The sequence below is a fragment of the Myotis daubentonii genome, chromosome 14 (genome assembly GCF_963259705.1).
Source record: "Myotis daubentonii chromosome 14, mMyoDau2.1, whole genome shotgun sequence".
In the NCBI taxonomy this organism is placed as follows: Eukaryota; Metazoa; Chordata; class Mammalia; order Chiroptera; family Vespertilionidae; genus Myotis; species Myotis daubentonii.
This window is the reverse complement of record NC_081853.1, coordinates 58,840,042-58,860,282: the sequence shown is the minus strand read 5'-3', so window position 1 is coordinate 58,860,282 and position 20,241 is coordinate 58,840,042. Positions and strand designations below refer to the sequence as shown.

The window sequence follows — 20,241 nt, the reverse complement described above, 5'->3', positions numbered from 1 at the left end:
CTTCTATTAAAGAGAAAGGGCAAATAGCAATATTAAAGTATTTCCTCTAATTAATTCCCTTTTAATGTGCATGAATCCCGTGCACACCACTAGTGTTATGTTTATGGCTGGAATAATGCTTCTATTATAGATACAAATCAGAAGGGAGCAGTCTCAGTGAAGCCAGACTTGAGGTGGGCCCATGGGTGAAATACTTTAGATTTTAGCACTTGCCACATTTATGTAAGATTTAAAAATAGTTCTTTTCTATCCCAGGCAGGCGTCACTATTTTGTAAGTTTTGCTCCAGCGTTGATCCGTCTTGGCAATCACCCCCAGCTCACATGGGGGCCCATGACTTACCATCTGTCCTGGTTCATTCTGTACATCCTCCCCGGTCCTTGCAGAAGTCAAAAGTCCAGGGGGAAACGGGAGACCTGTAACACTATCAACAATAAAAAGGTGAGAACTCTTCTTTGGGGCCCTCCTTGGCCTGCTGCTTCCTCCACATGAACTGTTTCGTAAGGGAGCGTCTGCGGCTCAGCTCCTGCTGACCCTGTTTCGTCAGGCCATGCCATCTCCATGTTTCTTCTTGGACTCAGGGCACAATGGAGGTCATTGTGGCCACCCCCAAAGGCCACAGGAGAGCCCTGTGGCCTCTCGATGAATGTGGCTGCCCAGCCACCGGTTATAGTCACAGGCAGTCCCAGAACCTTAAAGGGAAACAATTTCCTTTGAATCAATTAGGCAGAAAAAAACATGAAGCAGAGCATGGGTTCAAGATTGGTTTTATTCTAGAGCCTGTGATGGCTGGTCAGCAGTGCTAGCCACACCTTACAACCTGAGGGCCACCCGCCTCCTTCCAGGCCCTCAACCAACAGAATCCCCACGAACAAGATCCGAGACCAAGTGGATGTTCCCCTCCTGCGCCCCACACTTTTCTAACAAGATTGTTTTGTTTTATGGTCAAATGCAACTCAAACCCATGAACACACCAGTCATCTCCAGCATCACTGGTTCCCTCCCCACCCCAATAGGCAGCGAGGCAAGGGGGGCCGACTCATGCAGAAACTTGGCTGCGCCCTGAGGGAGCAGAGGTGCTGAGGGGCTGGCGTCTGAGGGTGGGGCCAGCGGGAGCCAAACGGCCTGTCCAGAATCCATCAGGTCGGCCCAGCCCCGAGGACGGGCGAGCTGGGAGGACCCTGTCCCGTGGGCGCTGGATGCGGAGGCAGCTGGTGACGTGGCCCATCGCTCCCTGCCCCTCAATGAAAACATGATAAACTCGGAGGTTTTACCTTCCAACCCACCATGCTGCCTGAGAAACGTTCCAGCCACCGCACGCCAGCACCCACGCCCTCGTCAACGCCGGGGCTCCCGGCCCGCTGCCCCCTCGGGTGGGCCAGCTAACACTGATTGGATTCTCCTTGACTCATAAAATGACTCTTTTAGAAAGTTCAAAGCTACCAGAGTGTCAGAAGGAAGACACTCAGTACACACTCCCCCACCCCTGCCCCCACTGTGGGATACGTTCGCTACCATGTTCCACAGGAGCCAGGGGTGCCCGCGGGAGGCTGCCTGAAGTGCTTTCCGGATCGACTCCCAGACCAGCAACACCACGGGAACTGGGGCCAGGGCAGGGCCACCCCCAAGCAGATCTGTGGCCTTCGAGGTAGGTCCGGCAGGTTAGCTTACGCCCTGTCGCCAAGGCTGAGTCCAGTGCCCACTCCCACCGTAGCTCAGTCTTTGGCTTTAAATAGCAGCAGCCCAGGACCGCAGTGCCTCCTGGGCGACAGAGCTAGTTCTGCCCCGCACTCATGGCTGCCTCTTCTTCCTCCTTTTTTTTCTTAATTAAAAGCAGAGGTAGTCTTGGGATGATAAAATGGCAGTATTGTGACTTAAAGAAGCAGCTAAATAAGTCTCCAGGAGTTAAAAGTAATAATAAAGTGATTGATGAGGTTGAATAAATTAAGACATGGGTTACGTCACCCCTTCCCAGGCCGTCTTTGGAGTTTGGCCAGCAGCGCTTCCGTGGTCTTCTCTCCACTCCCCCTCCTCCCCTCCCGTCATGAGGGTCAAGAGCCCAGTAAGGCCCCAGTGGCTCCTCCAGCTGTGGGACCAAGAGGCAGAACTGGACTTGACGTGGTGCTCGGAACCGGGCACGACAGCCTCGGGAGCCGGTCCTGATGCGGAGGGCGGCGGGAGGAGCATGGAGGAGGCCCAGGCCCCGCTCCAGACGCAGCCAAGAGGGCGGGGGTGGAGCAGGCGCCGGCCGCCACCTCAGAGCTTCTTGAGGCGGCTGTACATCTCCCTCTTGCTCTTCTCCCCGGCCCAGGTCCGGCTTTTGGTGCGAAACTTCTTCAAGTCCTCCTTAAAGTCCTCGTGGTGCATGGGCCGGTAGCTGGGGGGCTCACAGTGCGACTAGGGGACAAGGCGGGTGAGGTCAGGGCACGCCCGTCTCTCTCCTAACCCTGCCTCCTCCCTCCCGGTGCTGGGAGACTGAGCAGCAGTGCAGGCCTGGCCAGCGGGTTCTGAGGCCCCGCTTGCACCGGGCAAATTCCCAGACACCCGCCAAACAGCCGTGACCACCAGGCAGACCCCACCGCCCCGCTGGCAAGGGGCAGCCACGCTCCCCAGGGCCCTCACCTGGCATCTCAGGAAGAACTCCTTGTACCCGCCCTTCAGGATGTACAGCTCCGGGTAGTGGAGTCGGGGGTACTCGTTGCTGAGCCGATCTCTCTCTCGCACGTAGCGGCACCTGCGAAGGCGAAGGCACGGGTCGGCGCTCCCGGCAGAGAATCAGGAGCCCACTGTCCAGCACAGCTGGCGGGGCCGCAGCACTCAGTGCTGAGCGTGACCCCGGCCCCGCGTGGGAGCCGAGCGCACAGCCAGTGCCAGCTTCGCACTGGAAGGCAGGCACATCTTCCCAAACGTCCTTCTCCCAGTGAAACAGCCCTAGCACCCCCAGCCTCCGCCTCGGCCACTGGCCTCCGCCTCACCCCCTTCCCCTCCCATCAGCCACTGCGGCCCCCTCGCTGCTGCCCCAGAAGCACCTCCTAAGCGTGGCACATTCACACATTGGATGCTGACGGGCCCCTGACTATTCTGAAATGCGGGCTCCTTAAGGCAGGGCTGTCCTGTCCACTGCTGCCTCCCACCTGGACAGCACCCGGGAGAGGGCACAGCAGGACCTGCAGTGCAGTCGCACTCAGAGATGCGCCTGGCCAGGTCTGCTCAGACGCCACCTCTGTGGGTGACCCTGGTTGACCTCCTAGTTGAGCTGCACTCCCCCTGCCACCTCTCCGACCACCTGTCAGCACTTGTCTTCCTACCGGGACCCCCTGCAGCAGGCCCCGTCAGACCTGCTCACTGCCACCCCTCACTGCCTCCGTGCACCTGGCCCGTCCCAGTCCTCTGCAGGGACATGGACAATGGCTGGGCAGCCGTCTAGCCCCTCCCCCAGCTTTTCAATATCACCACCTCTGGCCATGCCCAGCACCAGCACCAGCGCTGCTACGTTAGCGAGTGCGGAGGCTGCTGTTAGAGCGTCGGAATATTACTTCAAGCCTTAAGTGAATGTTGCTCTATTGTAATCTCACTTTCACCTATTTTGGCATAAAAGATGTTTTGGTAACAACAGGGCCTTAGACACCAAAGCCCCAACGGAAGTTTGTGCTAACGAGGGGGATGTTTGGGGCACTTCGCCCCCTACCCCTCCACAATGTGCAATAACGTGAGAGCACACAACCCTCCTTTGCAAGCATGGACTGGACAAGGGTTTCAAGCACCACATCAAGTCTCGAGTGAGGACGTCACACTTTCCTGGCATTTGAACCAAGAGCCACCACAGTGCACCTGAAGGATGTCACCTGGGGACAGCAGTCCCACAGGTAGAACCAAGGACAGCGGGGACACAGGAAGGCAGGAGCTGAACTCCACATACATGAGGAAGCTGAACAGTGAGCCACACCGGACAGTGGCAAGGACTCTCAGGAGTGGGGTGCCAGCAGAGGTCAGGGCCTGTGGGAAATGGCGGCAGAAGCCCGCCAGCCCCTGCACCTGGACCCGCCAGGCCAAGCCCACTCACTCCACGCGAGGAAGCTGCTCATGTCATCCAGTGGATGCTAAGCAGAAATGAATTTCAGAGGACACCACCACCCGGGGATCTGTGCTCTCACAAAACCACAGTCCCACGCCAGGGTGCCGGCCAAGGCCTGGGGTGACCAGGCGGCACCGGGGCTGCGGGCGAGCACGCGCCACCACTCACATGCGCGGGCCCCGCTCGGAGGAGAACTCGCAGTGGAACACCACGATGACGCGCTTGCCGTCGGCCGAGCAGATGGGCTTCTTGAGCAGGAAGTCTTCCACCTCGTCCTCCATGTGCAGGTTCACCGCGCCCTGCAGGACACCAGACTCAGCGCCGAGCCCCCCGGAGCCACGGTGCCACCTGCAGGCTCTTCCACGGGCCCCTCAATATGCTGCGGCTGTGCGCCCTCTCTGAATGCTGTTTGTGACTTGGGGACTTTCAAAAGCTACAGACAGTGACAGCCTAACAGCGTCTGGGAAGTACCCCGTACCACACGCCAGCACTATTTTATTGGTCAAAAGATTGAAATGCACAAGCAGTTACTTTCTTTCCGGGAAAGTGTGTCCCAACACCCCTTCCCACCAGGTGGCCTAACGGAGCCCTGTGCCAGGCCCAGGGTCTGCAGGCCTGGCTCGGAGAGCAGTGGGCACCGTCCAGACATGCGGTGCGGGTGACGGGAGCATCTGCTGCACGAGGTGGCGAGCCGTGCAGACCAGGAGCGCCCTGTGGGCACCCAGGAGGCAGGTGCCTTTCCGCAGCCGCCTCTCAGTTCTCACCAGCCTGTGAGCTCACACGCAGCCAGGGGTCCCCACCCGCTTTCAAACAGTCACAGATGCTGCCGAGGCCCCTTTATGCCCCTGACAGCAGGGCTCACCCCCAGCCTCGGGAACCCTTACCTTGATGTGGCCGCCCTCATATTCGTATGGGTACCGGCAGTCAATGATAACGAACTCTTTAATGAGGTTGGCAAACTTGCCATTCAAGACAGATGCCATCTGCGGAGGGAAAGGCCAGGAGGATCAGCGCTGGCTGCTGGAAGAACTAGGTTCACAGCGCACGTGAGGCAGGTTCCAAAGCATGACTTACAATTTCGGGAGAGATGTACTTTAGGTCCTGGTGCTTCCCAGCGACTGTGTGGAAGAGATAACCCTTAAAGAGAAGAAATCTTTTGATATAGATTTGTAGTGAGGCTATAGATTTCTGCTTATTTATGCTTTTCTGCTCCCCGAGAGCCTGCCTTGGGGTAGGAGAATGGCTTCCTACTTAAACTCTCTGATCAGCACCCTTGAGGTCTACAGTCCCACAGAGACCTTTAAAAATTTCAAACTGTGTCCCCTTGGGACACCCCAGGAGCCACCTCAGAGAGGGAGGAAGGCAGGGTGCGCGTGTGTGTAACCCATCCACCTGCATCACGTAGCTAGAGGGCGCCCTCACCTTGGAGAAGTCCCCTATGAGGTCTCTGGGGTCGTTATCCAGAATATTCTCGATGGTCCCCTTTGGGGGAGATGCCAAGGCTGGAGACGGATACAGAATCTGTAACAATCAAAGGTGGGAAGTGAGGCCGGGGTTTTCAACAGGACTTTTGAGAACACTCACCTGGAACATGTCACAAGGAGACTAAAATGTTAATGTTTATACTTAGCAAATGAAGATTTTTCATATTTTATTGAATCTTGAGTGAAAAGAAGGCACACTAACTAGGTCTATTTTTTTCAGCGTCTAACTGAATTTCCCCGAAACTGTTTTCCTTGCCCCTCCCCCCAAGCAGGAATAAAAGTAAGGCTGGGTCTAAATAAGAGGCCTCTCAACCAAATGCAACGTACAGACCTTCTTTAGACCCAGATTTGAAAAAACAAAGGCAATTTGTTGACATGTATACAACACAAAGTTTCACAAACCGTCTTGCCCTTTAACCTAGAATTCGCTTTTAAGTAGAAAAAACAGTTTCATAAAGTATTAGGCACCTAGAGTAGATTATAAAGTTCAAGGCATCAGGCCTAGATGTTTCCATGGCTGCGATCTAGCTAACCTTTTAAGATGACGGATATTTATTCAAACCTTTCATGCTACAGAAATTATGGGCACTTTTCCAGTTTATTTTCTAATGCTTAATACCAAAATCTGATATAAGGACAGTGCAATGCAGGAAAAATGGATAAACAGAGCAATTGGAAGTGAGCCAAACATGACATTTCAGGAAGAAAAATAGCTTTAAAACCAGGAAATCTATGAAACCAACATATATAAACAAGCTGATAGAAACGGAGCGCTCCCAGCTGGCTACCATCATGCTCCCAAACGGAGGCCTCAAAGCCCAGAGAGCCATGACTCTCAATCAGGTCACTCGTCCAAAGATACGACAGGTGGTCAAAAGAAAGGACGAGCCCGGGGCAGTCCGACTCAGGGGATAGAATGTCGGCCCGCAGACTGAAGGGTCCTGGGTTTGATTCCGGTCAAGGGCACATACCTCAGTGGCAGGCTCGATCCCTGGCCTCGGTCAGGGCGCCTGCGGGAGGCAACCAATCGATGTGTCTCTCTCACATTGACATTTCTCACTCTGTCTCTCCCTCTCCCTTCCAATCTCTTTAAAAATCAGTGGGAAAATATGCTCGGGTGAGGATGAACAGCTTCGAGCTGTGCCTTTGTCTCGCTGTAACGAAGTGGCCCAATCTCTACTCCACTGGGATGGTGTCAGTGGAGGCCAGAGGGAGCCTAAATCCCACTCCTCCCAGCAAAATGAGGCTTCCTCCAGCCCACATACCAGGCCCAGAGGCCGCGCTGGGGAACCTGAACTTCAATCCCCACCTTCCCCGCACGTCAGTCAGAGGAGACCTGCTAAAACCCAAAATATACAGATGCAACTGGAAAACCACTCGTCAGACCAAGAACCAGAAAAATCAACGGAAGCCAACACCATGGCAGATGCTGGGATCGCCTGAGAAAGACTCGAAAGCCGCCACCATCCAAGCGCCAAGAGGCAATTCCAGACACACTTCAGCAAACGAGAAGCAGAAGGCGAGCTCAGCAAAGAGCCCGTGGAGATGTGAGAACCGAGACCAGTGCGCTCTCCCTGCACACCCACCTCCCGGGGCTCCTTGGGACTGGCTGCCGCCCCGGCGCCGGCCCTGAGCGCGCTCTTCCTCCGCTTGGCGTTTCCAGGGGGGGACAGCTCTCGGGACCGGTCAGGTCTCTTCAGCACTGAGCGCAGGGCGGGACTGCCCGTGGGAGTGGAGTCAAACAGCTGGCATCGGTTGCCCTTTGGGAAAACATATAAAACCCCATTATCCACAGGCCACGCTCTCAGCACCCTCACCTCCACAGCTGTCCTCTCACCTGCAGGTGGGGAATACAGAAGTCAAACAGACTTTGAGCACAAAGCAGAGACAAACCGTGTTCCAGGTGTTTGGCACATTTTTTTGTGCAAATGTTGAAAAACCTGGGCACAAAGCTCAGGAGCCCTGGCAGGCAGCTCAGTGGTTAGAGCACTGGCCCACACACCAGGGGTCTCAGGTACGATGCCTGCCCCTGGTTGGGACGTGTGGGAGGCAACCAATCGATGTGTCTCTCACATCAATGTCTCTTTCTCCCTCGCCTCCCTCCTTTCCACTCTCTAAGTCAATGGAAACCCATCTTCCCTCCTTGGATGAGGATTAAAAAAAAAAAAAAAAAAAAGGTCCAAGAGACCCCGGGACAGAGACAGCAACGACCCCGAGAGCCGAGAGTGCCCGTGGGGTGTGCGCCTCAGTGCTCCTGGGGGAAAGCTGCCTTTGAGGTTAACCATAGCCACCTCCCGTGACCGCCACTCCTCAGGGCCACACCTCAACTCCCACCTGCACCCACAGCCTAGTGCTCAGGGCCACCGATCAGTTGCTGGGAGGAACCTCAGCTGCTACTTGGTCGCCCTCTACAGCACTCCTTCCTGGATGACCACCAGCCTCCCTCCCCACCCGTGAGGCACCCTCTGGCCTTCCTGCCTCAGAGCTCATCTTCCTGCTCGAAACGAACCGCCCCGCCGGCTCCTAACTCTAAGGCTTGTGGTCCAGCACCAGCTGCTCTTGTTCTGCAGTAAGAACCAGGCTCCTGCCTCTCCCACTGAAGCCCTCTGTCCCAGCTCTTCACCAGTCAGCCCACCACATCTCTCAGGGCTGAGTCTCCTTCTTCTCCTGGCTGTTCTCCGCACGTGCTCTCGTCTCTACACATTCTGTGCCAAGTAAAGCATGTGGCAGTCCAGCACGTGCGCTCTACCCGAATCAAACAGGGCGGCCGCGTTCTCTGTGCTGGGCCAGGGCGCTCCGGGGAGGAGCTGTGGCTGCGGCTCACGGCTGGGTGGGTGGGTATGGGTGGAGCCTGTGCTGGAGTCTTTCTATTCTTGCTGCCGACAAGTTACTCACTCAGAAAGCTTTCACTTAAATCTAAGCCGATACCGTCTTACGCCGTTTAAGAACAACTATTTCTTAAATCCGATTGAGCGGGTTATTTCCCAGATATCACCCAGTGATCTTAAACCGGAGTCCACAGGTCAGAGTTGTACGGAAAGGGTATTAGCTGACCAAGAATGGCTGAGATGAACTAGAAATTACAAAAACAAGGACTGCAAGCATATGCATTACTGAGACGTCCTCACACGTTAACGAGGACAAAAACCTTGAAGGTAAATAAAAGGCTGTGCCGTTAACACGAGAAATACTAGGGACAGTCAAGGTCCAGGGCCCCAGAACAGAATCTCAAACGGAGCAGGGTTTGGCCCCTGTGGTGACGCGAGCGAAGGGCTCACTTCCTGTTCACTCTGGTCCAGTCAGAGGCCCAGAGGCTCGGGACCCGCAGACCCACAGGGCCACTCACCACGTGTGCAGCTCTTCTCATGACCAGGGGGGCCGTCCAGAGGCTGGCCATGCAGGACGAGGTCTCGTCATCATTCTGGAGAGAACGTGTGACAAGGTCCGCAGAGATGAGCACGGGTTTCAATGCTGGTGTGGCTTTGCCCAAATACCAGAGAGGCCTGGGTGGGCATCACCTAATGTTCTTTCCCCCACTCCCCGACATTTTACAGCGAGAAGAGGATCACATTTTAGAGTTCGGTCATCTGCACACAGCACCCCCTATCCATACAGGAGGAGGTACGGAATTTCATCTAGAAGGACATTTCAAGTTCTCACCAAATAACCCAAAACACCAGCTCATTCAAGCCCCGGGAACCGTGTGCCTCCCCTGCACTTATTCACGAGCTCTCCCGGGTCGTCAGTGGGCCGGACAGGGACACACACACACAGCACCTTCAGATTCTCTCCATCAAGAAGGTCCATGAAGCCATCGTCTTCATCAGACAGAGTGGCAGCCACGGGTGACTGGGGCATGAAGAGTGGAATGAGGTTCCCTGGCTCGCTGTTCTCTCTTTCGTTGGAGGAAAGCTACGAGACAGAATTCATGCCTGTTAATAAACGACCAGCTCTGATCTCCTCGGATGGGTCATTAGTTCTTATGAGGAAAACACAGTATATTTGTTTTAAGTAAAATTTTAGCCCTACTAATCAAAGGAATATGAACCCCAGGTTATAAATTTGATGTCGCCTAGCTGGTGTCGCTCAGTGGATAGAGCCATCAGCCCATGGACTGAAGGGTCGCGGGTTCAATTCCTGTCAAGGCACATGCCTGGGTGGTGGGTTCGATCCCTGTAGGGGGTGTGCAGGAGACAGCTGACCAATGACTCTCTCTCATCATTGATGTTTCTGTCTCTCTCTCTTCTCTGAAACCAATAAAATATATTTAAAAATAAAAATAATGATTCGATGTCCACATACAGTGCTGATAGAGCGAGGCCAAGTAGCCTTCACAAAGAACCCTTCCCAGAACAATCCCCCTGGCAGCAGCACCCGGGGTTAGCCTTTTGGGAAAGACAAGGCTTATCAGCGGACGGTGATCAGTGAACACAGACCACCGTGAGGGCTGTGACAATATGACAATCTGCCAAAATGAGGAAGGGCGAGAAGGTGCAAGTCTCATGAAGACCACAAAATGGCCCAGAGAATGCTTATGTGAGTAACTCCAGATATGACAGAGGAGAGCAATATAACCTCTACATGCACGTTCCCATTTCCGTCTCCCAACACACGACGGGTAACCCTTTCCTTTCAACAAACCAGAAGAGCAATGCCTATGCAGGTTAAGGATCACAGAGCTCACTCGTTTTGACTCCAAAGCCCAAGCTTTCTCCCCACCACACCCTCCCTAGGAAAGAGATCACTCTTGGAGTGAAAACGTGGTCTCATCAGGAACCCTACGTATTTGATACAGGAAATCTAAACCGCTCATGACCCACCGACGCGGATACAAGCATTGCGGACACTTTATTACTTCTTTTCTACGTGCTTTCCAAAGCCAGGGGAAAAGTTCAGACACATTTTTCCTCCACAGGAACAAGGTGGCCCCACATCAGCCCTACAAGTATCTTTAACCCCTTGGGTGCTGGGGACCGCAATCGCGCTCCTCCTGTCTTTCGCCAGAAGTGCTGGGAGCGCTGTCAAAGCTTCGAAATGGCGTCCAGTTCTAAGTCTGCTTTTATTAGTGATGATGATATCGCTAAATATGTCAATGTAGTAAAGGTTTCCTTAAGTTTTTGAATATGTAACTTCATTTACTTGTGATTCATAATTTTTTCCCTAAACTGCTGTAAAATCAGCAAAAATGCCTTGGCAATTTTAGCGTGGTTCCTAGGATATTGGCTGGCTCTCAAAGGGTTAATATCCACATCCCCCGGGGGCATGAGTCCAGGATCCTCAGTGGCCCCGGGCAGATCACTCCCAGCACCCTCTGCAGCAGCCTGCTGTTCTGGGCGCTCTGGTCCTCCCTGGTGCACCTGAGCACCCTGGGCACAGGGCAGTGCCTCACCCAGCAGGACCACACCCTGTGATGCTCACACTGGGGCATGGCACCCGTTTCTGCGACCTAGTTCTCGACTCCCCAGGTGCAGATGTGCCACAGAAAATGACACACCGGTCTCCGGACCGAGCACGCTTCCTCCATGGCTCCCACACTGAGGGAAGAGGTGCTGCAGACCAAAAGGACACAAAGGAAACACCTCTGACATTGGCTCTGCCTTTCCTTCTGCTCACCCCGCAGCGGCTGCAGTGAGGGGCAGCCAGGGGATCACAGGAAATGCTGGCTTCGAGCGCGCACACGAGGCGTGTTCAGTTTGGATGCCCAGCTCCCAGAGGGTTACCGTGTCCCTTGGCAAATCACCCAAGCGCCCTGACCACACTCCCCCAGTGTGTGACACGGCAGGTGCAGCTACTCTGCAGACTTGAGATGAAAGGTAAGAAAACAGCCCCTTCTCCCCCAGCAGGTGTCCCTGCCTGTCCCTCCCCTCAGCCCCCAGGCCCTTTCCCTTTCTCTCACCTAGGCTCCAGGGGCCCTTTGATTCTGTAACTTGTTTCCTGAGCCTCCACAGCCCAACTGGCTCACTTCTACCACCTCTGTAACTTTCAAGTAAACTTCCTCTTATAATTTGAAAAAACAAACAAAACATAAAAGTGCTCTGCGCTGTCCTGGGCTGTGTGGCACAGTTGAGAGATCACCAGTTCGGTTCCTGGTCAGGGCACATGTCCGGGTTGTGGGCTCGATCCCCAGTAAGGGGTGTGAAGGAGGCAGCAATGTTTGTCTCTCCCCTTCCCCTTCCTCTTTCTCAAATCAATAAAAACATTTTTAAAAAATGCTTTGTGCTAATGCTAGACATAGCAATACTGGCTGAACACATTCCTTAGACCCCAAGCCAGTCTGGAGAGTTGTATTTTCAGATGCATGTTCCCAGCAAAACCTGGAAACCAAACGTGATCATTTGGTCCAAGTTGGGCCTCTCTCGTCCACAGCGGTCAGACCACCGGGAGAAAACTCCGGAAGCGATGACAGTCTCTGCCTGGCAAATGAGTGCCCCACTTACTGCCAGCAGCCCAGAGGCAGTGGTTCCCTGAAATCCACACTTCGTACTAAGCCGCCTTCGCAGGAGGCTAAGGTCTTCCCTCCAAACAGCAGCCAGTGCCTCTGAGCTCCCAGGACGCACTGGGAAAGAGCAAGTGTTACGGGAGACACGTAATCCCACCACAGAGAGCAGCCAGGACGCCTGCAGATTGTCTTCCCAGAACGAACCCGGTCAAATATTCCTTGCTCGAGTCCAATATTTCAAACAGACCATCTCTCACTCAGCTTCTGCCTGTCTCCTCTCCAGACACAGCAAAAACACCAAAAATTGTGACCAACTAGTTTCAAAAGACAGGGTCAAAGTAAAGACATCAAGAGCTACTGGGTGTCTTCCATTCCAGGTTAAAGGAGCGTGAATTCTCTTCCCGCCAGAAACTTCCCTACGAGCCAGAGCACGTACCATCCGGGCTGGGGCAGAGCTCTGCCTCTGGGTGAAGAGATCTCCACCCTCCTCACGTCGCAGGCAGCCACGAGACGCGGGTCTTACTGGCTTCTTAAACTCAAAGGCCTCCTGCAAGACAGTACAGTCGAGACATCTGCCACGGTCGGTGGCACCAGCTCTAGGGCCTCCGCTGTAACTCAGGTGAGACGGACAGGGCGTGGGCACTGGTCACTTTTGTAAATGCCGCCAAACTAAGGATGTGCACATTTCTGATCTAACACCAACACTGGGTCTGTGTAACTACGAATTTCGAAGGCTGTCAACAGCTGACTTCTAATACAGCATGTTTTTCTCACCTGGCTGAACTCCCTAGCAAGCACTTCACTGCCAAGTACACAAAACACTGAGTTATAAGCTAAGCCAACAATTTTAAAATCTAAAGCCAAGCCAACACGCCTGCAGACGGGAGCATGCTTCTCCCCGTGCCTTTGTTGGAGCTTTGTGTTCCCGCCTTCTTCCTCCACGGTCACTTCCTCCCTGCGTAAGAGGACTGTACCCCAGCCCCGGACAGAGTGGCTCAGTTGGTTGAGCATCAATTCCCGGTTGGGGCACATGCCCGGGTGGGGGCCTGATCCCCAGTAGGGGGCACGCAGAGGACAGCTGACCCATGTTTCTCTCCCTCTCTAAAATCAGTAAGAACACATTTAAAAATAAGAGCATTGTATGCCACACTAAAAGCACTGGGGGAAACCAAACGGGACAAACCTCACACAAGGCTGAGCGACAGAGTGAGCAGCGGTAGGACGCACACTGCATGGTTCCTTTCCCTCCAGGTCTACAGCACTCACACCCCTTCCGCAACACCCACCTCAGAGCCTGCTCCTGTGCTCAGAACCGTGACAGCTCAGACCCGAGGCCTCCTGTGCCAGCACGGGGGCTCATTAACCATCAACCACAACCCACTCGTCCCCATGCGATTGGACGAAACCTTACAGGCTATGATGTGCCCGAAATCTGGCTTCACAGCCAGTCAGGACGACTTTAACCTATGCTGCTTCCCTTCTAGAACAAAGCCCCGAGCAGGCCACCCTGGGAGAAGCCAAGGCTGGGAGGGAGAGGGCAACCGGACACCAGGCCTGGTCCAGGTCTGCACCTGTACAGGTGGAAAGCCACTCCCCAGAGGCTGCAGCCTGGCAGGCACTGGAGGCAGGAACTCCTTCTCTTCCCGGCTCTCCCAGCTCTCCCATGGGACAGCTCACGGAAGCAGGTTTCACGCTAAGCCCGGGAGGCTCTAAGGCTGAGGAACGGGCACCCTAGCGGGGAATGGAGAGGGGAGAAGAGCTGTGGAAACACAGCGAGAGGACTGGCTTCTGCATGGCAACCACAGCTAGGCTCTCAGCTGCCGGTCCAGTGACCGAAATTCCCTGGGACTGGCCGCTCTGTTCTCCCACATGCGGTCAAGCACGTGTCCTACGGCTAAGGCTGCCTACAGCCATGCCAGGGCCAGCGCACACGGAGGAAAGGGAGTCCTGGGCCGACCCTCCCGGACAAGCTCTTCGCGGATATAGTGACTCTTCTAGGAGCTCCGGGCAGGCACGCCTGCGTTCCTGAACCACTGAAACGCCTTCTGTGTCATCTCACTGAATGCCCACATCCCCTACAGGACACTGCATTTCCTGCTCACAAAGAAAACCTAAGAAAACCAAACCTAAAGAAGCCCGCCAAGGGCACGGAGCTCAGCAGCAGCAGGATTCAAACCCACGTGCCTGCCTCCCAAGCCCACCGTGACTTTGGTCAAGTGTCTGCTCCCCGAAAGCAGCCCAGCCGCGTCCCTAAGCCACTGGCCTGGGGGCCCCCCTGCTCTAGGGTGGAACATGGAGCACCACTCACGTTCTCCTTATTCTCCTCCTGGTCCATCAGCTGAAAGGCATCCCGGTCCATGGAATCGGAGTGGCTCCTCTTCAGAGCGGGACTACACCCCAGGAGCTTCAGCTGCCAAAGTGAGAAAGGAGGGAAGGTGCACGAGGGAACATGCAGTGGCAACTCAGTTCTCACAAGAAAAAAAGAGATGCGCGGGCGCCCACCCTCTCACTGCAGCCATGTGGCCGGGGCCCCCCAGGCCAGAACCCGAGTTCCCGCCACCTGGCTTTCATTTACTCCCTAAAGGCCTACAGCCCTCTCAGCAGGGACTCAGGATTGACAAGCCACCCCTTCCCAACATCATTCACACAAAAGGCGCCCCTCCCGGTGGATAAAGCTCTGGGGATTAGAGGAGGTGGGGAAAAGGCAGATTTGAAGTTGCTTTCAGGAATGTTTGAATGCTTTTGAAACTAGGGAAAAGCAGCCTTCGCTGTCTAAATTCATGTCTGCTATTACGATCACACAGGCAGCTAAGGGGGAGAAACAGGTATTAGTTTGAAATACACTAAAGAACTGACTTACGGGCAGGGAATTTATTCTTCTCACGGGATTTTCACGGCTGCAATGAAACCGGGAGGCAAATCACGAGAGGCAGGCATATCAGTAGACAACAGTGTCCTGACTAGCTCGAGGGGTAGTCCAACATTCCCCTTCAGGCAGGTTGGAAGAACAGATTTCTGAAGCTGTCCTGTTTTCACAAGCACCCAACACTGGGCTTCCCGGTTAAAAAAGCAGGCCCAAGGTCACTTCTCAACATACACACATGCTCTTAAGGCTATGATGCCAGAGGACAGGGCAGGGCCTGGATGAGACTCAAATAAAATACCAAATTACAGCTAAAATAAAGGAAGTTCTGAAAACTGCTGACACAAACAACTCATTCTCTCTAAGATATCAGACTGTTGCCCTAGCTGGTTTGGCTCAGTAGATAGAGCTTCAGACTATGGACTGAAGGGTCCTGGGTTCGATTCTGATCAAAGGCACATGCCCAGGTTTCGGGCTCGATCCCCAGTGTGGGGCGTGCAGGAGGCAGTCGGTCAATGGTTCTCTCTCATCATTGATGTTTCTATATCTCTCTCTCTTCCTTCTTCTCTGGAATCAATAAAAAAAAAAAAAAAAAAAAAGAAATACAATATCATGCCGAAACTGGTTTGGCTCAGTGGATAGAGCGTCAGCCTGCGGACTGAGAGGTCCCTGGTTCGATTCCGGTCAAGGGCATGTACCTGGGTTGCGGGCACATCCCTGATGGGGGATGTGCAAGAGGCAGCTGATCGATGTTTCTCTCTCATCGATGTTTCTAACTCTCTCTATCTCTCTCCCTTCCTCTCTGTGAAAAATCAATAAAATATATTTTAAAAAAAAAATACAATATCAGACTTGTCCTGAGCCGGTGGCTCGGTTAGAGCGTTGTCCCATACACCAGAAAGGTCAAAGGTTGGATTCCCGGTCAGGGCACATACCTAGGCTGTGGGCTGGATTGGGGCACATACAGGAAGCAACCGACAGATGTTTCTCTTTCACATCCATGTTTCTTTTCTTTTCTTTTTTAAATATATTTTATTGATTCTTTACAGAGAGGAAGAGAGAGAGATAGAGAGCTAGAAACATCGATGAGAGAGAAACACCGATCAGCTGCCTCCTGCACATCCCCCACTGGGGAAGTGCCCACAACCCAGGTACATGCCCCTGACCGGAATCAAACCCGGGACCTTTCAGTCCGCAGGCCGACGCTCCATCCACTGAGCCAAACCGGTCTCGGCACATCCATGTTTCTTTCTCTCTCTTCCCCTCCTTCCCGCTCTATGGACATATCCTTGGGTGATGGTTTATTGACTATTAATTTACTTATTTTAGAGAGAGAGCGACTTGTTGTTCCACTTATTTATGCATTCATTGGCTGCTTCACCATGACTCGGGATTGAACCCAGCAACCTTGGTGTATCGGGAAAATGCTCTAACCAACTGAGCTACCCCACCAGGCACTGGGTGAGGATTTAAAAAATAACAGTAATAATAATAATGGTAAGATACCGGACTGTTACAGGACCCAGGAGTCTTACTAGGGACAGCTAAATCCAGAGCATGACCAATTTCATCAGAAACTTCAGAGAAGTTTTTTCTAAGCACAAACATGTGAATACATACTTTTCTTTACTGTCCAAGGGCCCAGGAGAATCCAGACAGAAGCCTGTGGGAAAAAAAAATGTATCTTTTAGGAAGGAGCACACGAAACACCATTCTGTCATTAAAATAAGTACGACTCCCTAGTACCGTTTCTTTAGGCCAGTCCACAAAGCTGGCCTGGACTTTATGCCAAAAATAAAGTCTTTATATGATTGCCAGAAACTTCCTACTTTCATGGTGTATCTACTAATCCCCCTGGCCTATCTGCAAATACCATCAAGGAAGATGGGACGTGGGGAGGGAGTGCATTAACCCGAACCTTCTCATCACTCCGTGGTTACTGAGCCCCCACCCCTGGAGAGGATGGTCCAGCACCAGTGGCCTAGCATGGTTTTGATTTCAAATATCTTATCTTGGACAGGTCATTATGCGTAACTCGGGGGTTTGGGAAATACACGATGTCATATGACAAAGTCAGGCATTACTGCCTTCGACAAATTAACACCAAGGGAGGTGCCCATCTCCCCAAAGGCGGCAGGTGGAGCCCCTGCCCAGCACGGCCCCATCAGCAGCCTGCCTAGCACACCTTTCACCTCTCTAGTGCATCCTTGGGTGCGGATTTATTGATTATGTATCGACTTTAGAGAGCGGGAGAGCAGTTTGGTGTCCCACTTCTCTATGCACCCGGTGGGTGCTGGGTCGGATCCCGGCCAGGTGGATGGCACCCAGGGGACCTGCCAGGCTGGGGGGCCAGCGCCTGGCGGATGCTCTCCCTCGCCACGCTGCCAGGCAGTCTCCCCGGAAAGCGCAGGTCCAGCTGCCTGCTCCCCACACGCGGGCGGCACAGGATGAACGAGCGGCGAGGACCGAGTACCTGAATCTGTTGACTCGGAGGAGCCCATTCTCTGAAGACTGTTCTTCGCCTCGGGCGGCTGCTCGCCCACACTGAAACCGAGAGAGAACCGAGTGTTTCGGGGCCATGGCTACGGGTCCCCCCTCCCAGGGGCAGCGTGGGCGCTGAGCAGCCTCCCACCCCGGCACGCGCATGGGGCAGAAAGGAGGCGGGTGGGTGCAGGGCAGGACCAGGATGGATGCCGGTGTTTCCGGAAGTGGGAGCTAGGAGCAGCCAGGAAACACCAACAGGAAACGCACGGCTTTTTTAAAGGTTATTTTTTGCTCCGAGAAGCCCAGAGAACCCTGCGGCCGGGAAGCCGGGCAGCGGAGTGAAAGGCCCGGCTCTGGGTTCCGGGCACCACGCGGGGGGACATCGGGAACGTGCGGGGAGCAGCGCCCAGGTGTCGCACAAAACCCCGAGGAAACGCCGCGCTCCTTTGTGGAGAGGAACGAGGCTCACAGGAACGAGGATGCTGCAAGATGGTGCGGCCCCGGGGGCCGGCTCGCCTTTACCCCGGGAAGGGGGGCCCCCAAACAGCCTCCTGGGGCCAGGACAGAAGCGGGCAGGGCAGGGCAACCCGCAACCCGAAGGGAAAGGGCGGTGAAGCCGGGGGCCGGGCCCCCCACACCCTGCCGGGCCTGGCTCCGGGCTGCCGGCGGCCCCGAGGGTCCGAGCGGCCTCCCCCGCCCCACATCCCGCCTGGGGGAGGGTGCACACGGCGGGCCCCCGCCCGACCACCCCGAGCGCCGCCGGCGAGGCCAGAGGCCTGCGGGGCCCCGCCGCCCCCGTACCTGCCCAGGCCCTGCAGCTGGTCCATGGTGGCCGTCAGGGCGGTGACGGGCGACAGGCCGCCGGCGGCCGACTCTCCGCCGAAGAGCGCCTTCACGACGGGCGGCGGCGCGGGCGGGGGGCTGCAGGCGAAGAGCAGGCGGCGGCGGTGCGGGGGCTCCGGGCCCAGTTCCATGGCCGCGCCCGGCCGCCGGGGGGACGCCGGCTCCCTCTACCTCCGCGGCGCCCGTCCGCCCCGCCGGCACTGGCCTGGGCCGCGCGCCCCGCCGCCGGTGCCCGCGGCTCAAACACAAACACGACCCCGCGGTCCGGGACGCGGCGGCCGCGGAGGAAGCGGCGCGGACGGGAATCCGGCCCCCGCAGGCGCCACCCACACGCACGGGTGCTTCCCGCTCACCCCGCGCGGCCCGCGGGCGGGCGGCGGCCTCTTGAAGGTCAAATCCAAACAAACGCGGCGGGTCGGGGAGGGAGAGCGGCCGCAGCCGAGCGGCCCCGGCCCGGGCCTACCCGGTCCTCGCGTCTTTCTCAGCCCCTCGCCCGCCCGGACCCGCAGCGACCGGCCGCCGGCCTCCGCTCTCGTGGACTGTCGCGGCGCAGCGCCCTTTCGCGCTAATAGCTGCCCCGAGGCCCCGCCCTCTCCCGCCCCGCCCCCCTTTCCTAGTTGGCGCCAAACGGAGCCCGCCAATCGGGGAGCAGCCCTGCCCCCTGGCTCCCGATTGGCAGCCGGGCCGAACCACGAAGAGGGGGCCGAGGACGCCGCTCGCGGGACCAGCGAGGTCACGTGCTCGCCGAAAGGGGCGGGGCCTCGGGGAGACCCGAGCGGACCCGAGCGGAGCCGAGAACGGGAGCGAGCTCGGAGGTCAATGAAAAGTCCCAGCAGCTCCTGCGAGGCGCGTTCGGGACGCGATGGCGGCTCTTGGCCCGTTGCATGCTGGGGAACGTAGTTCCCAGCCCGCGCGGCCGTCCCGTTGCTCCCTGCCCCGGGTTGGGCTACCGATGCTTCGCCGCAGGCTCGGCACCCCCGACCCCTGAGCGGGTGGAGGCTGGAGGGGGCCAGGCTGAGCCCCGCCCTGCAGGCCTGCGGGCCCCTCCCTTCCGCACGGGTCTCCACGCCCCGAGTCTATGTTTGATAACGAGGGTGGGGACCCTGTGACCCCTGGACTGGGCGCTGCCCTCCCAACCCCGGGCCCAGGGCCCGAGAGCCAAGGCTCCTCCCGGGCGAGGCCCTGCGGCTAAGCTGGCCCGGCACGAAGGCGGGGGCGGGGGCCTCGCTCGCCGCCCTTCAGCTCTGCCTGCCTTTCCTGCGGACCCCTTCCTTCTCGCCCCGCCTTGCCGCCCCGTTTGGGAGCTCCTAGCAACGCCATCGCTGCGGTCGTGGCTCACACACAGTGCGTGCGGGCCACGCAACTTCCAAGTGCGTTATCTGTTTTATTATTCCTTTTTTCTCTTTAAAGGCTGACTCAAGCGTTGAGGGCGATTTTTACGATGTGGGGCCGTCTTCAGTTGTGACCGGGAGCGAAAGGAAAAGCATCGTTTGGCCACGTCCTCCCCCATTCGTGCAGGTCTGCTCGCCCAGGCCCTGGAGCAGCAGGAGGGGCGGGAAGGGCCTTGCGCTGTGCAAGGGGAGGTTTGAGTTAGCCGGCGGTTCTCAACCTGTGGGTCGCGACCCCTTTGGCGGCCGAACGACCCTTTCACGGGGGTCGCCTAAGACCATCCTGCACATCAGATATTTACATGACGATTCATCACAGTAGCAACATGACAGTGATGAAGTAGCCACGAAAATAATGTTATGGTTGGGCCACACCATGAGGAACTGTACTTAAAGGGCCAGAAGGTTGAGAACCACTGAGTTAGTGATTCTGCTTTGAGGCGGGTCAGGGTCAGTTTGCTCTTTCATTCCGTGTCTACCGAGAGCCGACCCCTGTGCTAGGCCCAGACAGCCTGGATCTTGGGGAAATGCTGGAGGAACCCCTCATGCCCGGCCCTGCCCACGCCCCTGAGCCTCCCAGATCGCCATGCTCAGACACCGGACTGACACAGCCCCCGTTACCAGCTACCTCCCAGGTGCCACCGGGTGGGTTCACCCCAATGACTG

At 56.0% G+C, this 20,241-nt stretch overlaps 1 protein-coding gene across 2 annotated transcripts; it reads right to left on the bottom strand.

The window, feature by feature from the left end:
- Positions 1–749: 749 nt before the first annotated feature.
- Positions 750–18,756, bottom strand: CDC25A (cell division cycle 25A). Of its 2 annotated transcripts, XM_059664861.1 has the most exons (15): positions 18,146–18,756; positions 17,334–17,404; positions 16,481–16,523; positions 14,858–14,894; positions 14,306–14,407; positions 12,434–12,544; positions 9,336–9,470; positions 8,905–8,979; positions 7,145–7,318; positions 5,497–5,595; positions 5,149–5,211; positions 4,959–5,057; positions 4,243–4,373; positions 2,622–2,733; positions 750–2,396 (listed from the first exon to the last, which is right to left on the bottom strand). In XM_059664861.1, exons 1-15 carry the CDS (start codon positions 18,316–18,318, stop codon positions 2,256–2,258), a joined length of 1,566 nt encoding a protein of 521 aa, XP_059520844.1. In that variant the 5' UTR covers positions 18,319–18,756; the 3' UTR covers positions 750–2,255. The 2 variants fall into 2 exon arrangements, with proteins under 2 accessions (XP_059520844.1, XP_059520845.1); XM_059664862.1 differs by lacking the exon at positions 12,434–12,544.
- Between the last annotated feature and the right edge of the window lie 1,485 nt (positions 18,757–20,241).

Coding starts and splice junctions, on each gene's coding strand:
- CDC25A (XM_059664861.1), bottom strand. CDS start 18,318: ATGGAACTGGGCCCGGAGCCCCCGCACCGCCGCCGCCTGCTCTTCGCC. Junction 17,405..18,145: donor CAGCTGCAGGGCCTGGGCAG/GTACGGGGGCGG, acceptor TCTCGGTTTCAG/TGTGGGCGAGCAGCCGCCCG. Junction 5,212..5,496: donor TCATAGGGGACTTCTCCAAG/GTGAGGGCGCCC, acceptor CTTCTCTTTAAG/GGTTATCTCTTCCACACAGT.